We start from the raw sequence: 21,484 nt of genomic DNA, 5'->3' as shown, positions 1-21,484 counted from the left end.
CTGGCTAAAATATGAATCCTCCATCCATAATATTCACACAGACAGAGATTTACAAAACAACTAGAAGTCACTTAGGGGCCGTTTACACGACAACATTTTCAGCCAAAAACGGGAAACTTTTTATGCGTTTTGCCTGTTCGTTTACACGACAACGGCGTTTTGGGGACTGAAAACGCATATTTTTGAAAACGGGTTTCAAAGTGCAAGTTTTTGAAAATGCCACCGTTATCGTTTCCATGTAAACAACCAAAACGGGAATCTTTGAAAACGGTGGCGTCATGCACGTGCGCAGTACGTGTTAGGTATGTAGACATGTGCAGTATGTGTCGATTTTAAAGGCAAGCGCGAACAAACATACACAACAATGGCGGAGTACATGGTAACATTACTGTTGTTGCTGCTCAAGAGTTTGCTAACGCTTCTTTAGCAAAGTGTGTATTTACTTCACCAATATTACAACCAACAGTGGAGACGCATCATATAAAACATATAATCGTCACTTCCCTACAGGTACTGTTTACTAACAAGGTGACAGCGCCAACTACTGGCCTGGCATACGTAAAACAGCATTTTTGGCTGTTTTCGCGGATATGTGTAAATGCAAATTGTTTTAAAAACGTTGTTGTGTATATGTGAAACTTTTTAAAAACGCAAGGGAAAAACTTTTCCGTTTTTGACTACATCGTTGTCGTGTAAACGTAGCCTTATTTTCAAAGACAGTTCAACAACAATGACCACTGCCAATGGTATGTGGTTGAGACCAGTGATTCGACAAGATTATGTAAATGAGCAATGCAATGACTACCAATAGGAGTAAAGACACTGGCGCACACGTGTCTCTTGTGGGATACTGTAGTGAAGTGTCAGAAAGATGAAGTGCTACGGTAAGCATTTAATCATGGTAAAAAATGATGCATGAAAAACTGTCAAAAATTGTCAAGAGTTTGATTCATGCATTGATAATGATGATGCATTATACACGAATGCAATTTATATACAAACACTTTCCCCTCCAGGATGTTGATTTTTAGCAGTAAGAAAACTGATTTCTTGTCAACATAGAAAGACATTCCATTTATGACGAGATTTTCTAAAGCTACGGACAGTTATGATAATATTAGGACATCTAGCAACATGAAACCAGCGACCAACTATAAGCGATAAAATGTTGTAAGTGTGAGTGAGGCATGGAACCAATATAAACAACTGACCAAGAAATTCAGAGCCAGCCTTGGCTAACTGAGAACAAAAAAGACAACGTACAAAGAAAAAACAAAACAAAACACGTTTAATTGGCTCATTGTTGGAAAAATATACTTTCAGTTACAATGTATCTATTATCATATGTGCTGTGGTTTAGCATACATCCCCTCAGTGGGTGTTGGCAGCTCTGAGCAGTGTTTGTTTTAGACATCTCAGAGGTCGCTGGCAATGTGGTAAGTCTGTTAAGACTCGGGCCACAGAAGGTCGTGAACCCTGCTTGCTCTCAGGAGCCTGTGACAGGGGAAATATCCACCAGGCCATAACTGTATCATTAGCTGCACTGATCATCCAAAGGCAAGATGGCTACTTCCCCATTTAAGGGTCTAAGACCATCACTAAGGGCTTGGAGGAGATGAAGAACGAGCCTTAAAGTCTCAAGCAACATTAACGGATGGTTATTTCCAGGACTGGGACGCTGCAGTTCTGAAGTCAAGGGAGTAGAGGACAGAGGCCAGGGCAGCGTACAGGTGAGTGGTGTTGAAGCACAGGCTGTACACTGGGCTGCTGGTGGTGGGTGCCAACTGGAACATCTGTCAACCAATTATTACAAAGATGAATATTACTATAATAAAATACCAAATGAAAAAAGGTGAAACATGCTCACAGTTACCTGTAAACAGCGGGTTTGTCGTTTGTCCCAAAGGCGGACTACTCCGTAGTATGATGAACCACTGGCAATCATGTGATTCTTGTCTGTCTTTATACAGTAAAGAGCGCTGTCATGAGGCTCCTCCCACTCCATCACACATCTCCTGTTAGAAAGGGAAATCATATTGATCAGCTGCTACAAATATATTCTACAAATATACTGCTTTATAGGCTAGTTCAAATAATAATGTCCTTAAGTTGACCAAATTATTAAATATGCAGAAGTGCACATGCGTTTTAAGAGCTACAGCAGAGGAGAGCATTTACAGGGAACAATGACTTAAACTGTGGTCTGATCTTCACACAAAGCTGTTGAAAGGACTACCTTTATAATGCTTTTGTTTGTTTTTTTGGAGCTTGACAGTCCCAGGGGCCAGTTGCATAAACTTGGTCACCATGTTAAGACTGTGCCTTAAGAACTTGTGTGACCAACTAGCATTTGCCAAGGGGTAATCAGTCTTACTTTTCCAATACAAATAAGACCAATCTACCTTTTCATAACTGAATTTAAAAAGTTATGACCAGTCTTGAAGAAAAAAAATTAGATGACTAACTTGTTAAGACTAGTCTAAACAGTTTATGCAACATGACATTCTTCAAAATATCTTCTTTTGTGTTCCACAGAAGAAAGCAGTTATTTTAGTATCAGTGAAAAACTATTACAGGTTTTTATCGTATTTTTATTTTCTGTTTTCATTTTACTTTTAAAGATATAGTATTGTTTTTGTCAATTTTATTAGTCTTAATTTGTTTTATTTATTTATTTTTTTTAATATGCCTATATAGTTTTTATCCATTTTTATTTCAGTTTTAGTTTTAGTTGTTTTAGTAAGTTAACCTAAATGAAAATGAGAAATGTTGCTTTCAAGTAACAAAATTATTATTTTTTTTGTTTTAGTTTTAGTATATAACTATAATAACCCTGGAAGAATGAAAGTCATACTGGTTTGGAATGACATGAGGGTGAGTAAATCTTGTCAAAATGCTCATTTTTGGATGAACTGTCCTTTTAAAGAACAATGGGTTATTCATGTTCCCTTATAATTACAGCTAGGATTATCATAATGGAAATCACACAAAAAATAAAATCACTGAATCAAATTTTCAACTGAAATGAACATATAATGTACAGCTATGCATATTTAGACACATTCTGAAGTACTGAAGTCCATAGTTACACCACAACTCCAGCCATTGGCACGCTATATTACACCGGTCTTAAAGCAGAGGGCCAAAGCCACCATGGCTAGCTCTCTCTGCGCGGCTTAAGGGCGAGTGTCTTATTTGTGCTGGCAGGCCACAAGGGTGAAACCTCATCCCTTGTTTACGGAAAGGAGCTTTCTTGTTTTAGAGCAGCTCGAGAAAAATAGAGGGAAGGACAGGGCAAGTGTCTGCGCGTGTGCTGAGCCAATAGAGATCAATTCTCCATTAATGGTGTGCTGAATAAATCATGGACCGTCTTTTCTGACAAGATGCGCGTTAAATATCGTATGCGATTTATCGTGCAGCCCTAAATATTATATTAACAAAAAAATAAGTAGAATAAGTATATTAGGCGGCTAATATAATAAATATTAGGTATCTTTAATGGAGTTTAAGCATTAAAAAAAATTGAATTATGACTTATAAAGTGCTGAATAAATCATGGAGAGGGAGTGTGGCTGGGCCGTGTGGCAGACAGCAGGGCAGCAGAAGCGTGCGGGAGATGTCTGGATTGCATCTTGCTGTGCTGCACAAGTGTACACACATGCGCTCACACAGAGGAACAAAAACCTTAAACGTGGGCTGGGCCAGTCCTCTTACACAGAACATTTAATCATATACAATCAACAATTCACAATACAGTTTAATACACTGTCAGGAAAAAGTGCAAAATGTTACCTTTAGAGGTACAACAGCCTGTCACTTGGGGAAAACCATTAAAGAGACATCTTTGTACCTTATCCACCCATAAAAGGTGCATATTAGTACCTTAATATGTACCTTTAAGTACGTACATTATAGGGGTAAATAAGATGGCCTTTTTTCAGGGAAGTGACCCATTGACAAGCAGTTGCATCTCTTAAGGTACAATTGTTGCACATTTTTGTGAGAGTGTACCTTGAAATTAAAATTAGTTATTACTTAAAAATGAAAACAACAACTCTAGCATCAAGTATTAGCAATTAATTTTATAAATGTAATATTTTATGCTGTTAGCTGGTTTGTTTCATTAAAAAACATTCCATTATGTTTGATAAAAGTACAGAAATGAGTATGACAATAAGAAAATGTAACAAACTGGCATGTAAGCTAATTCTCAATACTTTAGAGTGCAGCTCTTTATATACTGTATATATTTTATTTCCATCTCTTTATTTCCATCATGTTAGGAATCCTGTTCATTTTCTTGTCACGTAAATAAATCAAATTATAATTGAAGTCATGTATATAATATATAATATTATTAGGGCTGCACGATAAATCGCATGTTTAATGGAGTTTAAGCATTAAAAAAAATTGAATTATGACTTATAAAAATAAGTATATTAGGCGGCTAATATAATAAATATTAGGTATCTTTAATGGAGTTTAAGCATTAAAAAAAATCGAAAAGTTTGTGCTTAAACTAATCCGTCATCTCACGTCTCCCATTTTTAACCCCTTGTATATGCAACGTGCTGAGCAATCAAATTCAACTCAAGAGACGTGCACACATCCTCCTCAATTATTCAAAATTAATCTAAAAATTAGTTTCACACACTTACCCATCATGTACAGTTTACTCTACAAGTGAATTAAAGTGCACTCTTTTTATAGACGATGACGACTTTCAGATGACTAACCGCTTTGAATCAAGACGTACCACATATTGAGTCCTGACTGGTCTTACTGTGAATTATTGATATCTTAAGAGGGGACATTTGCCCCTCCCCAAACTCTCCGGGGCCCTCTTTCAATCACCTCTGATTTGTGTTACTTGACTGCCCATATGCGATTGTGAGGATCCCCCCCTCCCCAAAGCCCTACATAGAGCCCCAGTCCACCCCACAAGCGGCTCGCTGATGCCCAGCACCCACCCCGTTGTCCTGGAGACGCGCCGCGCCACATCAATATGGCCACCAACCGGCGTGGAATTGGGTGGGTGAGAGTCCCGCCGCAAGAGCCTCTCTCGACGAGGGGGTCCTTTTCAATCTCTGAGAGGAACAATTGTGTCCACAGACCCAAGAGGAGGCTCAAGTCTGGCTTCTTTTTTATCTAAACGGTACTCTATGCGCAGGAGGGCTTATTAGATTAACAGAGAACACTAATCTTCCTCACAGGCTCTCCGAGACGTATCGGCTAACTTTATTAGTCTCAGTAGACAAGGCCAAATCTGCTGACAGCACAGGTCAATGTAAGAACTAAGCCTAATTTAACTCGAATCGTAACGGCAAGGCGCTGGAGGTTCCCAGAACTGGGCAGTACCTGGAGCAGACACGCAAATCCCAATAGCGGATGAAAGTGTCATATCCACAGGTGAGGAGCTGGAAGGGAGACTCGTAGGCGATGTCCAACACACCTGCGCCATGGCGGAACTCTGTACCGAGACACGACACCAGGTGACACCTGGGAGAAAGAGATAAGAGAAGAAGCTTGCAGATTATACCCTGTCAAACCTCATTGAGGAAGATTAACACATTAATAAAAACACAGACCACAACTTAAAAAGCAGCCGAGACGGAATTACGCAAACTTGCTGGAGGCCAATCATTCCAGAGAGCGACTGGACAAGTGAGGTCATCTGCGTCTCATCGTCTGAGTATCAGTTTTATCAAAGCGATTTAGTGACTGGCAGGCTCATAAAACAGGTCGTGTTTACTTGCTGAGATTGGAACATCTCCCAGTCTTAACATCTCGGAGTAAATAAGGATCTAATTTCAAACAAAACGGCTTCATTTGCTCGCTTAATCTCTTATTACCATCAAATCCCGCTATACTTGCGCGTTTCCAATGTCCGTGGACCACACAAAAGCTAAATTAAGTCTTAGGATGAAGAGATAAAAAGTAAACACCTTTCTGACTTTGAATGGGCTGCTAAAGCAGCTTAGTTTGGCCATAAGGTATGTTCCCAGATAAGCGAGGAGTGGAAGAAAGGAGATTGAGGGTAGAAGTGGGGGGTGTCGGGACTAGCACCACGCTCCTATGATCACAGACCCAACAGGTCCATGGCGCCCTCCGCCCCCACCCGCGCCGCAGAGGCCAGATTATTGTAGAATCACAATTTCTTTGTTGCTATTTAATTCCCTCCATGACCGTGACTGTGTGCGACTTGTGGACCTTTGATACCTGGTCCCTAGCAACCATTTAGGGGAGCCCAATGGCCATAGCGACCACCCCCCACGTTCGAGGTCTCCTGCGAGCTTGTTCACCGAGGGCAGACTGGTAATCCCCAACCTTCGCTCTGGGGGAGACAAGGGGGTCTTTCTTAGACACAGGCTCTTTAAGAGATAGTCCCACAGAACCAAAGGCCAAGACCCTGGTGGGCCTAAAGACAAACTCTCTTGTAGCCCCTCGGGCATCTGCATACCCATCATTTACCCCTTGCTGCTAAAATAACACGCTGGCAACAACTTGAACTGATGACAGTGCTGAACAATGAAGACAATCAATTAAATGATGCAAAACATTTGTTTGCAAAACATGCAATTTGCATCAGATATTTCTTTTTTAAGTGCTTTAGGAAATTGTGTAAACTCAGGTCGGGAGAGAAAGAGAGAGAGAGAAAGAGAGAGCGTCCGACGTCTGCCTGGGACGCTCTGCAAATGTCAAAGCACGAAGTGAGAAAAACAAGCATCGTAAAAGAAGTCCTCACATCTGTGCTCTGATTTTAAAGCCAGTAATAGCACTGTTCCAAGTACAACAGCAAACACCCAGGATTCTTAAATTGTTAGGTCACAGGTTTTTTTTTTATGCGTCCCATGTTTTCTCTCCCATTTTAGAGAGAACCTGTGAAGATTACAGGATGGAGGATAACCATATAATCTTTTAAATTACTGCATCTGCATGGCAGGTGACCTTGTTCTTCCAGCGTCTGATCTGTTTGGGAACATGTGGCGAGACTGTCCCTTCTCCAAACGTCGTCTGATCACGGTTGGTTCGACGAGAGCTTCTGATTGAGTGAAAAAAGGTTAGAGGGCTGCTAAGAAAAAACTGATCTTCGATTTAAACTCAAGAGTACAGGAGTCATTTAGCAGAGTGATGGCACGCGTTTTATTAAGGTCAGAAGGTGAAATGGACAGATTAATTAAGACATGAGAGCGACCGTCCCAGTGGAGTAATACATACAGTGTGTCCTCCAGCATTCCCTCTCGAACGTGGCTCAAAGGCTGCCAAACAAAGGTGGTTTGCCTTCTCCTCCTTTAAACGAGCAAAACTAGAAATTACGTAACAATAAGTGGGGCCCTATCGTGGCTTTTTTCGCAGCTCTTGCCGAAAGAGACGTCTAATGTTCAGACATGTGGAAGCTTAGAGGTCACTAACAGACTTGTCAGGGGCAACTGTGATATTTGCAATCTGCTAAAGTGATCACATGAACAAACAGACAGAAAAACTAGAGGGAAAAAGCTTTATTTTCTACATCCTTTTAAAGCGTTCCTCAAAGAGCAACTGACCTCAACCTAATCCTCTTTGACCCCTGGATATATTTAAGCTCAAGCAAAAACAGCACTCAGTACTTGCAATATTCATCCACACACCCACACAGAATTTGTAGCTTTTTTTTTTTACTAGAAAATCTGCAGAAAATTTAAATGAATTTAAATATAGCAAAATGCATTGGCAAAACACAGACACAAAACACACTCTTATTGGCAGTTAAAAAGTAGAATGACATGTTATTTAATAAATTATAAATTAATAAACTTGAAATTAATTCATAGTATATAAATTAAATTAAATAAAAATTATAATAAATTAGTAACCAAAATAAAATGTAACAATTTGTATACATTTAATAATTTAAAATGTATTTAGCATATATAAATTGTAAGAAAGAAAACAATTATTACATACAAGCATATCTATGGTCTTCTGCAATTGCGGTTTCATATAAAATATATTTATAATGTATATTTGTAGTCTTTATAGAAGCAAAATATTCAAATGGCTTTTAAACTTGCCTTTTTGTCAAAGGACCACCGACTACTTAAATAACGCAGTTAAAACTTCATATTTGTTTAAAAACAAACATACTTTCCAACAGCCCTAAAGACGGTTGCAAATAAAGGTCCTTCCTTTTTATGTTCTGATATTGCTTGGGAGTTTTTAAATCCCTATTCTGCACTATAAAGAATGGCATGTGTTCGTAATTAGTCATGAGTTATGGTCTCAGGGCCATCAAGAAAAATGGTGGGGCTGGCCTCCTTAACAGTCCTCTGTCTCTGTTTGACCATTTGGGCCACACACACACACTTTATGAAAGGGAACTTTAATGAATTGATGGATTTTGAAAAAGGGCAATGCTGAAGACATTTCTTTGGGTGTTAGATCCACAGGAAAAGGTCATTTTGAGCTAACGCTCTTGTAAGGTTAAGTGTAGAGGGTAAACTGGCACAGGGAAGCTATGGGAAACAGTCAGCGCCCTGAAAGGATGTGAGACAGGTACATAAAGAGCCCTGCTGAGGTTTTCAGGGCCTAAAACAAACAGAAATCGCATTGCGCCGTCTGCATGTCAGCCAATTTAGCCCACAGTCGAAATAACCACCAGCAAAGAGGAAAAGAAAAAAAAGAATGCCATGGAACAGGACAATGGAGACTTTTAAATGTCACACGCGTTCTCTTAAAAACAATGAGATTGCAATTTGTATAACACAGCTCTTGGTAGGATCCAGGCATTTAACCCTTTTCTTTGAGAGAAAAAATGTCAAGAATTTCTGCCCAATTGTGAGATTCTTTGATGGCAAGAGCCCCATGAAACTTAGGGGTCCTTTTAAAGCACCACTTGTGTGCCCCTGACTCCGGCTGATCATAGACTTTTTCCCTTTAAAGAGGAGAAAGACATTAAAGAAAGAACATAATTGCCATGTCCAGGGCAGAGTCAGAAATTCTGAGAAGCTGGAAATGTTTCCAATTTCTTTATAATGAAAGTTGAATGAAAAGTTGGCACAGACAACCTAATGCATATTCAAGGTCTAAATTAAACTTTTTGTTACATAAAATTTAGCCATTCATTTGTCTCACCAATCATGAAACTCTTTTTTGCATGATATTTATAAAGAACTGGAAAAAATAATGGACTTATTTAATCACATTTGGTGCTTTGATCAATTTTGCACCCTTTGCATTCTAAAAAGTAAATATCACTTAATAAATTTACATTAATAATACATTTACATTAAAGCAATATTGCGATCCATTTTGGCAAAACAATAAAATGTCTGCTTGTTTGGTGTCTGTGGATTGTCTGTCTTCAGCCTGATGATTATCAAGTAACTTATCAAGCGCTTTACTTAAAAGACATCATAGAAGACAACATGCTACTAGAGTGCTGGCTAACAGTTGTGAAATCTCAATGTCCCTCATACTCAAACTCTCTTCTTTACTTCCCTCATAATGCTGTAATTAGTTTAAGCAGCTGGTCAGCTGGTACTCTGAGACATGAGGGTCTGAGTGATCTTGGCCTGTACACGTCCTCTCTATTATTCCTCCATCCAGTCAACAGGCCCTGCTAAAAAAAAAAAAAATACACCCCGATCTTTCAAGAACATGTTAAAAAATGTCATCGGCTCTCGCCAGTTGCACTTGAAGTAGCCGGCTCAAAAAAACATCAGGAATTCTCTCTCTCTCTCAGGTTATGGGGTGTTGTTTTTTTAACACTACTGTATATACAAACAAAATGTACACGTGACAACACAAGTAGTTTTGTGCTGAACTTAAAACAAATCTTGACATTACAGAGTACAGTTAACACTCTTGTGGCAAACAGGTTGGATGTTTGTTCTAGTGTCGTCTATGATTGAGGTAAATGTAAGCGCTCTAATGTGTCTCATGTTTGTGCTGGTCGTCTAAGGGTTATGCTGGTGGCCCGTCTGGGAAATGTTAAAAAGGGAGACATAGGAACACACACACATACACACAGCCCCCATTCCCTGTCACCCCCAGCCCCTCCACTCATCAGTCAGTTTCTCAGCCCCCTGTGACTGGTGGCTTTGTGCTCCTCACACAAGGTGCACCTGATTACTAGACGGGAACACATTATGGCAGGATACAATTGACCCTAGTGCAGCTACACAAAGACAGAAGGAAAGACAACACGACTCACTCCAGGACAGGTCACTGAACGCTCCTGAGACACTTAACACTCAGGTAATGCTCTCAGTGATAAAATGCACCTATTTTGCACGTAAAACTGATCCAATAATGTGTGACAAAAAATCTACTGAAACAACTTCTTATGCAAGTAAAACTGAATGTAATAAAATATTAACTGAAGCCAATATTAATATATATATATATATTTTAATACATACAGTATATTTTTTTAATTATATATAGTATATACACAAATTTTGGGATCTAGAATTTTTATGTTTTTAAGAAGTCTCTATGCTCAAGGCTAATAATATTTCATAGTATAACTGTTTTTACTGTATTTTCTTTTCAAAGAACAACTGTAAAAGCAGCTATATTGTGAAATATTATTACAGTTTGGGGCAGTCTGATTTTTTGAACGCTTTATATTTTTATTTATTAAGGATGCATTAAATTGTTTAGGCATTTACAATGCTACAAACGATTTCTATTCATCAAAGAATCCTTCAAAAATGTAACACTGTTTTCGCACAAAAATATAATGCAGCACAATCATTTTCAATATTGATAATATTATTTTTTTCTTGAGCACCAAATTAGCATATTAGAAGAATCATGTGACACTGAAGACTGGCGTAATGACTGCTAAAAATTCAAATTACATTTTAAAGCATACTGAAATAGAAAAGTTGTTTTAATTGTAATAATATACAGTTATTACAGTTTAAATAAATGCAGCTTTGGTGAGCATATAGGGACTTTCAAAATCATAAAAAAAATCTCACCAAGCCCAAACGTCTTGACGATATATTCAATTTCTGAAAAACTGTTGTTTTGTTGCTGTTTCAACAAAGACTCTTGCCTGTTCACTGACTGTCACACCTCTGTGTAACCTTAATTGGTTCCTAGTTTAACAGGGTTGTAGTGAATCTAACTTGATTCAACGGCCTGTTTACCTGTGCGTGCATCTGCATTCTGATATCCGGCCAGCCCACGTGTCCATCAAGCTGACACTGGCTACCTGCGCCTCACAGATCAAATGCAGCCACATCAGTGGGTCACATTAATCTTGGCTCAACTTTTGTGTTCCGGTGTTCCATAGAACATGTGATTCCCAGGGAAATTTGTCTGGAATCGCCTCTACTCCTTCTCCGCAATTTTGCCCATCCTCCTCTTTTACTTTCCTTAGACTGACAACATGCAAGCAGGCTGAATTCAGCAGGTAAAGCTGGGGAATTACAGAAACCAGTCAGGTTGTATCAGGTTTAAACCTGGCCTTTCATGACAGGAATTTTTAAGTCAGCTTTGAACTTCCCAAAGAGAAAAACTCAGTTGAAGGGATAATGGAGCAGCTTCCATCATCATGATAAGGTTCTACTTTCACTTTGTGTGAAATTTACAGTTTCAAATAGTAACACATTAGAATTCATACATTTTTGAGCTTTATACATGTAGAAACCACACTTAACTGAATGTTGCTATGAAAGCCTGTGCATTTAAACATAACTAAGATCTAACTTAAAATCTAATGGTGATTTCGATAGGGAGTGGAAAACACTAAATAATTTTATGGCTATCAATTTACACATAACACGTAATTCTAATTAGTTATGTAAAATAATAATGATAATGATATTTATATTTTTAAACTTAAAAGATGTAAAAACTCTGCACAATATGCTGACAAAACAAAAATGCATTACAACAATCAAAAGTAAAAAAAATGGAACATATGGAACATGTTCCAGCAACAGGTTCTATAGATCAAATAAATATTACTACAAAATAAATCTGAAAAAAATACAAAATATTTAAATAACCATGTAGAAACAAAATACCTTTCTGTGTCCCAGATTCGAAGAGGAGCAAAATTCTCACAGCAGGCTGTTCCTGTCACAAAATTGCTGCAAAGATATAAAGATCTTTAGTAATGATTGCAAAATAACGATTTAAAAAAAAGTACAAAGTCATACAAAGTACTACTACTACTAATAATACTATTATTATTATTAGTACTTTGTATGACCCCTGATAAAGGGAATAAGCCGAAAGAGAGAGCGAGTAGTGCTTTGTATTTATTATTATTAATACACCTTTACAAAATCTATACAAATATGTGATTAAGAGTCTTCAGTGCTTTCTAGAACATTTTCTCAAATAATCTTTGTTCCAGCATTTAATGCTTTTAGCATTTAAATACTGAGCAGGTGACGTAACAGTGGAGTAATAGTTTGGCTCCTGGAGAGAATACACACAGCGCATTAAAAACTAATTTTGAAAAGCGAATGGAGCGTAGCGAGGTGTAAAGTGTGGCTGAAGGGTATGTTGAGACAGCGGATTTGTTCACAGATGTGTTTTCGTTCACGAGACATCTAGGGGGAAAAACTAAACAAAAACACTCGGATGCCCCCTTTTTAGTTGGGTGACAGGTTGAAATTAGTCGAGCAGGTATGGGTGGGCGGGTGTGTGAGCGCAGCAGTTTTGACCGGCGTGATAGTCAGGGATTAGAGCCCTCCTGGACAGCTAGGATTGGCGGGCGAGGCTCAAGGCTCTCCTGCTCCTTGCATTGTGTTCGGAGGTGAGCTGAACAATAGGGCCCTCACACTAGTGAACACACAGGAATGTGCCTGTTTTAGCACTCAGGTATTCCTACAATGCCCTGCTGGGATGGTCTCTTTCATTGACAGAATGCTTTCTCAGTCTCTGTGCCAACTATGTAAAGTGTGTGTGGCGTCAACGTGCCTCGCAGCGAATGCTTACTGACGCACCACGCGAGAGGCACGTAAAACTACACGAATCACAAAGCATCTCCCTCTCTCACATACTTTCATACGTCTAGAGAAAACCCAGAGAAAGAGCAGGCTCTATGCCCCCCCACTAACATCAACCAAAGAAACGGGCTTCACAATGGAATACCAGTGTGGCCTCAAATTAACAACCAGCCTGTGTGAATAAGCTCTGTAGCGCCTGGTGTCCAACTCCAAACCCCCAGCACAAAAACAGAGGGACAGTGACCCTTCATCTCAATCACACACAAACACACATAAGAGAGTCGGTCTGTTAAGGCCTTTTCACACCAAGGACGATAACCATAATGATAAACACACAGTTCTAAAATCTTTCTACATTTAAAAGAATAACAGAGTCCATACCACAACTACAATGATGGAACAATATTGCTGGAATCACTTCAGAACAATTTTTCCAACTGATAAGCAATAAAAATGTTGATAGCCAATCAGAATTCACTTGGGTTGTGCTGATAAGACGATAGTATTGTGTATCAACGATAGTCAGAGATATCGCCTGAGGCTAATGCTTTAATAATGAAATGAATTAAAATTAGTAACTTACAATGTTTCTATTAAATTGGCATCATGTTAAACACAAATTCAGTCATATTAAACTATTTTAGAACATCCATATGCTACTTGACTAAAAAGATATAATGTGTAGGCTACTTTTAGTCGTACCCTGGAGTTGGTTCACTCTCCGGCCATGAAACTAAGTAAATAATTAAATAAATTTACACGATAATATCATGTATCAGTGTATCTCATGGGCTAACAATAGGATGATATGACTATGGAGCATATCGTCCAACACTAGAATTCACCCTAATTGATGATAAAACTGCAGTGTGCGCTTACCGTGTATTGGTGTGGGCGCTAATATAGTTATCGTTTTCAGTGTGAACAGGCCTTTAGACTTGAATGAAAAGGTGTACTTGCTTTCAGAACAGAATTTCAATATTTGATGAGGTAAAAACATAACAATTGATCATAAAATTAGTACCAAACAAAAACCTAACAAGTTTTTTAAGATACAACATGATAACGCTGAGAAACTGAGATATGTGAGCAAAATGCGAAGCCATTTTTGGTGTGAAAAAGGCGGAAAGAAAGAGAGAGAGCGTGCTAGTAAAGTTGAGGGAACACGTGCTCTCGTCTGTGATGGCTTCAGTTGGTTTGGTCATTGAGGGCCCAAGCATATTGGCAAAGACAGCCATGGCAGCTGTCAACCCAGTTAGCGGTGGCCCATCAACCATTTTCAGCTCACCTGGCCAGTGCTGGCATTTTAATTACTGTTGGGTAAACTCATTTGCCCCAATGAAGGCCGTGCGCCCTAATAGAATATGCAGGCTGCCTGACCTTTGAACCCGTGTGACATAAGATACAATAGGGGCAAGGCCAAAGCTCTCTCTTCCCAGCCCTTATTACTCTCTATTACTTCAATTACTTATCCCTCAGTGAGTCCGATTGTGAAAAAACACAAGGAAGGGAGCGAAAAGGAGAAAAATAGAACACCACAATTAAATACATTGTTAAATACATCCAGACAAGTTCTGATTGATCTGAAAGGAACTCCTAGTGATATTATAGCTGTAAAAGGTCAAAGCCTCTCTCTCGCCTAATGTGCCTCCACCTTCCCTCGACCTTATGCCCCCCTCTAAACCGAAGAGCACGGACAATCTCCCTCCAAAGCCCCCAGCCCACGCTGCCCACCCCGAACCCCAACTCCTCTGCCCCAAAAAACCCAGCACACCTCAGGATCATTAGAACATGTCAGGGGTTCACTGCCAACACAACCATTTTGGTAACCTAATCAGCTGACATCATTATTCGAGGAACTGTGCAGCATGAAATTAGTGCTGGGGTCACACAAACTTTAATTCAGCCCCTGCTGGGAGAAGAACTCCACAGTAACAACATTGTTAGGGCCAAACCAACACAAGCAACCACGCGTATTGGGTCAAGACCACCGAAAGCACTTTTCGTACCAAAATGCACACATCACTGGAAATGTGCTGAGCGTACCACGGAGATATAATGGGATATTTTTTAAAAGATAGAACTAAAATTATTGTTACATAATTGCATATTTTTGCTTGTTTATTTGTATGTGGAATGCAAACTACATGTAAACTATTGTTCAGTAAGATTTTTTTGAAAGAATGAAAGAATTATTATTATCATTTATATATTTTTGTATCATGGTTTCCACATACATATTAAACAGTGAAAACTGTGGTGAACATTGATAATAATAATAAATGTTTATTTAGCGCCAAATCGGTGCAATGAATGATTTCTAGAGGATCATGTAAACCTGAAGACTAGCGTAATAGCTTTTGGAAAATTCAGCTTTGCCATCACAGGAATAAATTACATTTAGAATTATATTAAAATTGAAAATACTTATTTTAAATTGAAATAATATTAAAATATTACTGTTTAAGATCAAATAAATTAATTTGTGGTGAGCATAAGAAACTTTCAAAAACAAACAATCTTACGTCAACGACGTCAAATTTTTGGAAAGGTAGTGTAAAAATAAAGTAGTACACCGAAACGTTCATAGAAATGACAAAAACAACAGTAAAAACTTTGACAATTTTCAGGATAAATTAATTCAAAATAGAGATGCTACTAACAGTATAAAAATATATTTCTATTTTCAGCAGTATGACAGTCGTTCAGTTTTTCCAAAGTGTGATTATAAAATGCTATATGGCTTTCTATGTCACATTATATTGTGTACACAGCTTTACATCCAAGCAAAATAAAGCAAACCTACTAGAAAAATAAGTCAAGTAGTCAAGCTGTTTTTTTTTTTTGTTCTTTTTTAAATAGAAGCTGATCCATGGTGGTCTACCAGTTCTAACCAGCTGGTAGTTCAGCAGTTGCACACATCTGAATATTTGGGTTGAAGTGTTCTGGAACAGTGTTGTAAATACAACTTAACGACTGATTTCTAGTCGTGTCCTCTTTTGGAAGACCAAACAAAGTAGTTTCGCTTTCACAACGAAACACACGGAGGGCTAGAGTGAGCGGAGGGCTTGAGAACGGCATGGCCGGTGGATTCGACAAAGGAGTGGCCGGCAGGCTTGCGGCAACCACATGTGACGACTCCGGGCTGGACTCCCTCAGCGACCAGCACGGATCAGCTCCAGGCATGACGAAGCAGATATCGTCCTCTTTTGTAAGGCCAAGCAAAGTAGTTTCGCTTTCACAACGAAACACACGACATGGCGGCAGCAACAATACTACAGCGAGAATAAAACTTACGCCTTCTTTCTTTGCGTGAACATTTGGGTGCCGTTATGCAAATCTTCCCACATCGTGACGTAGACATGTGGGGGCGTGTTAGAACGAGGCGTTTTAGGTAGGCGTGGTTGACTCTTAACTTTTATAAAGAATATCTCTTTGGATTTGAGACTTTAGTCTTTGCAACTTTACAGATCTTCTTTATGCACCAAGAGCTTGTAACACTCCAAAGAGAAAGGAAACATTTAAATCGCATCATATGACCCCTTTAAATAGCATTTCTACTTGATTTAACCAACATAAATTAATTTTTTTGGTATAAATTAATGTATTTAGCTGTTAAATAATACTTTCTTGCATAAAACCACCTAATTTAAATGTTATCATTTTCGGTAACCTTTTGTTTCTAGTGTAAAGACTTTTTAGTTAGAGTTTTAATTAGGAGACTCAAATACTGCCTTACAATGTCCTCTCTCAGCAGTAGGGAATCATTTTTAACAAATTAAGTTATCACATCAATTAAATATCACAACTTCTACTACTATTTATCTAAAAAGTAATAGAAAGAATGAAAAAAAAGAGAATCAAATAATCCTAAATTAAAAATATGGCAGTTAAATTGTCATTAATTGTGTAATGATTATAATAAATGAGTAAAATATTTTAAACGCAGTGAAATAAATCTATTGACCCAAATGCATCTCAGCCTGTCCTAAAGGCCCATGGGTAAAGACAGGGTTCAAAGGGAGTTTAACCCCCCGTGCATCGGCCTTGCAGTGGATGTTGTTCATTTGTTATAGCTGACCCCTGGCTTTGTTCAAGGGGATGTTAGAGTGCTTTCATCTTAGTCCCTAAATATGTTTGAATTTAAAAGGGTTATGATGTTTTCACAGACCTTTTGGCTTTCTGTTCATGTCCCCTGCATCTGAGGTCAGAGGAACATTCCATACACCACCTTTTGCTTAGCCGAGTGGAACAGCACCACATCAAATTAGACCAAAAAACACACAAAAAAAGCCATGAGAAAGTCAGCAGCTACTTTACGCAGACCTCATCACCTGCCACTAATTAAATCACACATTTATCAGGACACAGATAATAAAAAATTACAGGGAGCCATAAAAGGCTTTTAAAATTAAACAATTAGGAGCCAAATTTTGTTGACAAATTACGAAATAGTTAATAAACATAAAAAAGTTAAATATTATGGCTCCAATATGCCATTTACCTTAAAGTTTTAATGCATGTTGACACCAACGATGTTAACTAGAACAATAACTACAAAGTTTTAATAAGTATTCTAATTCCAAGATAATAGGAAGTTCACACCACAGCTATAACCATAACGACAAAGAAGAACAAAGTTGTTGGAACCATTTTCAGAAGATTTTTTTTTCCAGCTGATGAAGATAAAAACATTGACAGCCAATCAGAATCCATCTGACTTTAAAGAGCTCAAGAATTTTATGTATCAGATGATAAAAATGCAGCACACACTATATAGTATAGTAACAGAATGTTATGGTCCATTGGTGTAAATGCTAATATAGTTATGTTTATAATTATTGTGCTTGGTGTGAACAGGCTTCTGGTCTAAAACAAAGATTTCCTTTGAAAATTCAAATTACAACTGAGCCTCACTATGCTACAGAATGATTAATATTTTGCTATGACAATCTATCTTTAACCACAAATTATGGTTCATGTTTCATTAAAATCGGACTGAAAAATGGGAATCACAAGGGAATCAGTTGTGAACTCAGTAAGAGCTCTAAACAATTCAATGACTGAGTAAATCTAAATCAAATTGCGGACTAGAGTTTGAGAATGTGAATCTTTTTGACTAATCATTAAAAAAACAAAGTAATTTGTTTCTGAATTGGACATCATGTGTTTGTTTTTACATAGAGAAGTTTTACTACCGAAAACTTTTTTAACGAACTGATACCGCTTTATTTACCTGCCTTTCCATCCAAGAAGATTTGAAATTATTGTTGCTTTTTTTTGTCGCATTTCTGACCATTTCAGTCACAGTCTGGCAAACGGAGGGAGTGTGACCTATGGCTCCATTTATGATGCCCTGGATCAGCGCCGCTTGTGCTAGTACTGTTATTTCCATCTGGAGCTACAGGCTGCTTAGGAAAATGCTGACGCATTCTGACATAAAACAGATTTAAAATTTTCACTGTCAACAAACGATATTTTAAGTTAAATATGATCCCTTTTAGTACTGTGACAATGTATATGAACTTTTATGTCAACAGTTCTTTTATGTCAACTTTTATGTCAGTCGTGCATTACACCACAGCCACAGAGCTGAACTCCCCAGCTAACTTCTGAGCAAAAATGCGTTTTAGGGAATAACAAAAGTTTCCATCTCAAATGCGCCTGGAGAACACCTGTATGTGGCATGTGTGTAATGATCTGCTTGTGCAAAGCCTGCATAGAAGGGGCATATTGACTGCAATTATTCAGGACACCACCTGCAGTCTGAGGCTATAGCTCCCATGCTGTGCTTTCAGTAGTAAGCGCCCTGTATTTAACGTGTGGGAACGCACATTCGGTCCGTTATCGCTTTATTGTTGCAGACTCTTTCTTTTCTTGCTTTCTTTCTTGTTTTTTCCCCTTTTTTAACTAATTGAATTCTTGACTCCTAAGACACGGCTCGCCCTCCCAGCCTTAAGAGAGAGATGAGAAGCAAAATAAATGACATGAATTTCACTTTTTTTTCTGCTTCTCTCTCTCTTTTTGCTTGAATGAGGTGGAGCAAAGGGGGGTGAAATTGGGGCGGGGTGAGCTTAGGGTGGTATAGAGGAGTACGTCTCGCTGTACTTTCATACTGAGGGTCATAGGTCACGCTCCCTCCATTTGCCAGAGAGTGGCATTTTGGGGGCGGTTTATCCAACAATCATTTTCTTTGGAAATTTTCAAAGGCAGTACCCCTGCAACATCTTTGTAGTTGTGCTTGACCAACTCTAAACAAAACAGGCCTCCCCAAAAAGAAGGCTTTCTCGCTTCTCCTCGGGGTTGCTTCTCTTTCTGACACTTGCGCCCTGTCCCTTTTCATCCTCCCTGCCTGGTCGCTGTGGGCTCATTGCGACTACTGAGTTAGTGTGTACTGTGCTCTTTGAGCCAGTACGATAGAAGGAGCGCTTCTGTTCAACGTGACGTGGCCTATCCCATCCTAACATACAAGAAGCACAAAATTATCAATATCTGCTATCTGTGTTTAGATTCCCTGCATAAGACATTGATTAGCCATGTTTAAAAACTCCCTGGGTGATGAACAGACACAAATTTATGCGCAATTTGCATCGGCCAATGAGGACAAACGCATTTGATCATCCAAGTGAGGCCTCTTCATCTAAACTATAATTAAACAACGTCCGAAAAGCTAAACGAACATAATTCTCTCAAGATCGGTGAGATGTGCATGTGGTATTAACAAGACCAAATTACACATTTCAGGCTAACAATTACACTTCTTCTCTACTTTCTCTTCCATTGAAGTGCTGACATCAAACTAAAATCAGATGAACCTAAACCCCACTTTATATCAAACAAGCTTAATGAACTAACTGACAGACTCTGTGCTGCATGTGTGTGCGATATATGCAAGAAGAAGAGTAGCCGACATACCTTTCATATACTCTGGCTAGAGTTACCCAGGCCTGGATGGATTCTTCCAGACTCAACAAGTCCCATCTTGTCGGTTAAAATCTGTCATGTCTGACACTACAGGAAACTATTTATCACAAGAGGCGCTCCCTACTAATTCTGCATCTAGTGGTAAAAAGGGAACGGCAAAGACTTGAAATGGGATGGGTCAGACAGATACAAGGAGTGAAGGATGGCATGTCCGAAGGATAACAGATATTCGATGTCCAGTGCCTGTGATATTTAGGTGAAATAGTTTAGTAAAAATACATTAAAATTGTACAAATAATAGTAATATAATAAAGAGTCAAAGAATACAATAAAAAATGCATCCGTTCAAAAGTTTGGGGTCAGTAGGCTTTTTTAAATGTTTTTGAAAGTTGTTCACCAAGGCTATGTTTCATTTGGTCAAAAATATAGTAATACTGTGCAATATAACAATTTAAAATAACTGTTTTTTATTTTTATATAGTTAAAAATGCAATACTTAATATTGCTCGATAACCACTTAATATTTTTGTGTAAACCATTACGCATTTTTACGGATTCTTTGAATATAAAATTCAAAAGAGCATTTATTTGAAATATAAATTTTTTGTACTGTCTCAATTGATCACTTTACTGCAGCAAAAAAAAAAGAAAAAGAAAAATTCTTTCAATCATTCTGACCCCAAACTTTTGAAAGGTAGTGTATAATAACTTCTTCAAAGGCAATTAATTGATCATCATCAAATTAAGCAATTAAATTTGGAAGGAAAAGTAATTTGTTTGCCATTGTATTGCCTTCATCTATTTCACTCAGATTTCATATGTAAATATGAACATGAACATGGGAATATATCTGGCGGAATAAAGAATGAAACCTTCATTTTTTTTAAACCCATAACACAGCTCTTGCTTATTCCTTAATCACACAGTTTGCTAAGAAGTTTACATATGGTGATTATGAAAGAGAGCATGCAGGTTAATTGCCATGTAAACTGTTTTTTAGCTCCAATTAGAGCAACTGAAAGAGTTGAGTAAAAAAAAGAAAAAGAGTTGCTTTCTCCTCTGAGAGCCACATTACCAACTGAACAAGTCATTCCAGGTCCTAAAACAGTGTCCTCGAGATGAGACGAAAATGTATGCTAATCAGAGGCCATTAGTACGGTGGCCGAGAAGTGCAAAGCAGATCACAATTCTGAAAACAAAATAACAAATTACAAACGCAAATGCAAGTCTAAAAAACAAAATAACAATTCAGAAAGCACAACAACAATTCAGAAAACATTATAACAAGTCAGAAAACACAATGACAAATTCGAAAACAAAATAACAAGTCAGAAAACACAACGACAAATCAGACAAACCGGAAGAGGTAGGTATAGTTTGAGACAGGCCATTGGTTTGGGATTACTCGCCGCTGACTGGACGAGACATCTGTCAATCAACGTATACAGGGAAGAACCAGCCGAAGAGCAGCAGAGTCGTGGTAGAAAGTTCGGAGATGGTATTAAAGTAGCTCAGTTTAAATGAATTGTATTAATTGCCTTTACTCTGGAATAAAAAATACGGGGTGTCTATTTACATTTAGTTAAAAGTGGCTGTAAAACATCAGC

At 38.2% G+C, this 21,484-nt stretch overlaps 1 protein-coding gene across 3 annotated transcripts in view; it reads right to left on the bottom strand.

Annotated features, from left to right (window-relative positions):
• Positions 1-891: 891 nt before the first annotated feature.
• LOC107694796 (F-box/WD repeat-containing protein 4-like) overlaps positions 892-21,484 on the bottom strand; it is a 29,854-nt gene continuing 9,261 nt past the window's right edge. Inside the window, exons 7-10 of one of the 3 annotated variants that reach the window (XM_016494516.1) lie at positions 12,021-12,086; positions 5,359-5,499; positions 1,874-2,015; positions 892-1,793 (exon numbers count right to left, since the gene is read on the bottom strand). In XM_016494516.1, coding sequence (XP_016350002.1) covers positions 1,659-1,793; positions 1,874-2,015; positions 5,359-5,499; positions 12,021-12,086 — 484 coding nt within the window. In that variant the 3' untranslated portion in view covers positions 892-1,658. The remainder of the gene's footprint in view (positions 1,794-1,873; positions 2,016-5,358; positions 5,500-12,020; positions 12,087-21,484) is intronic. The other 2 variants (XM_016494591.1, XM_016494660.1) reach the window with 2 other exon arrangements.

This window comes from Sinocyclocheilus anshuiensis, unplaced genomic scaffold (assembly GCF_001515605.1).
Source record: "Sinocyclocheilus anshuiensis isolate Anshui unplaced genomic scaffold, SAMN03320099.WGS_v1.1 scaffold193, whole genome shotgun sequence".
Lineage (NCBI taxonomy): Eukaryota > Metazoa > Chordata > Actinopteri > Cypriniformes > Cyprinidae > Sinocyclocheilus > Sinocyclocheilus anshuiensis.
The sequence above is the reverse complement of the archived record's forward strand: the minus strand, read 5'-3'. Positions and strand labels throughout refer to the sequence as shown.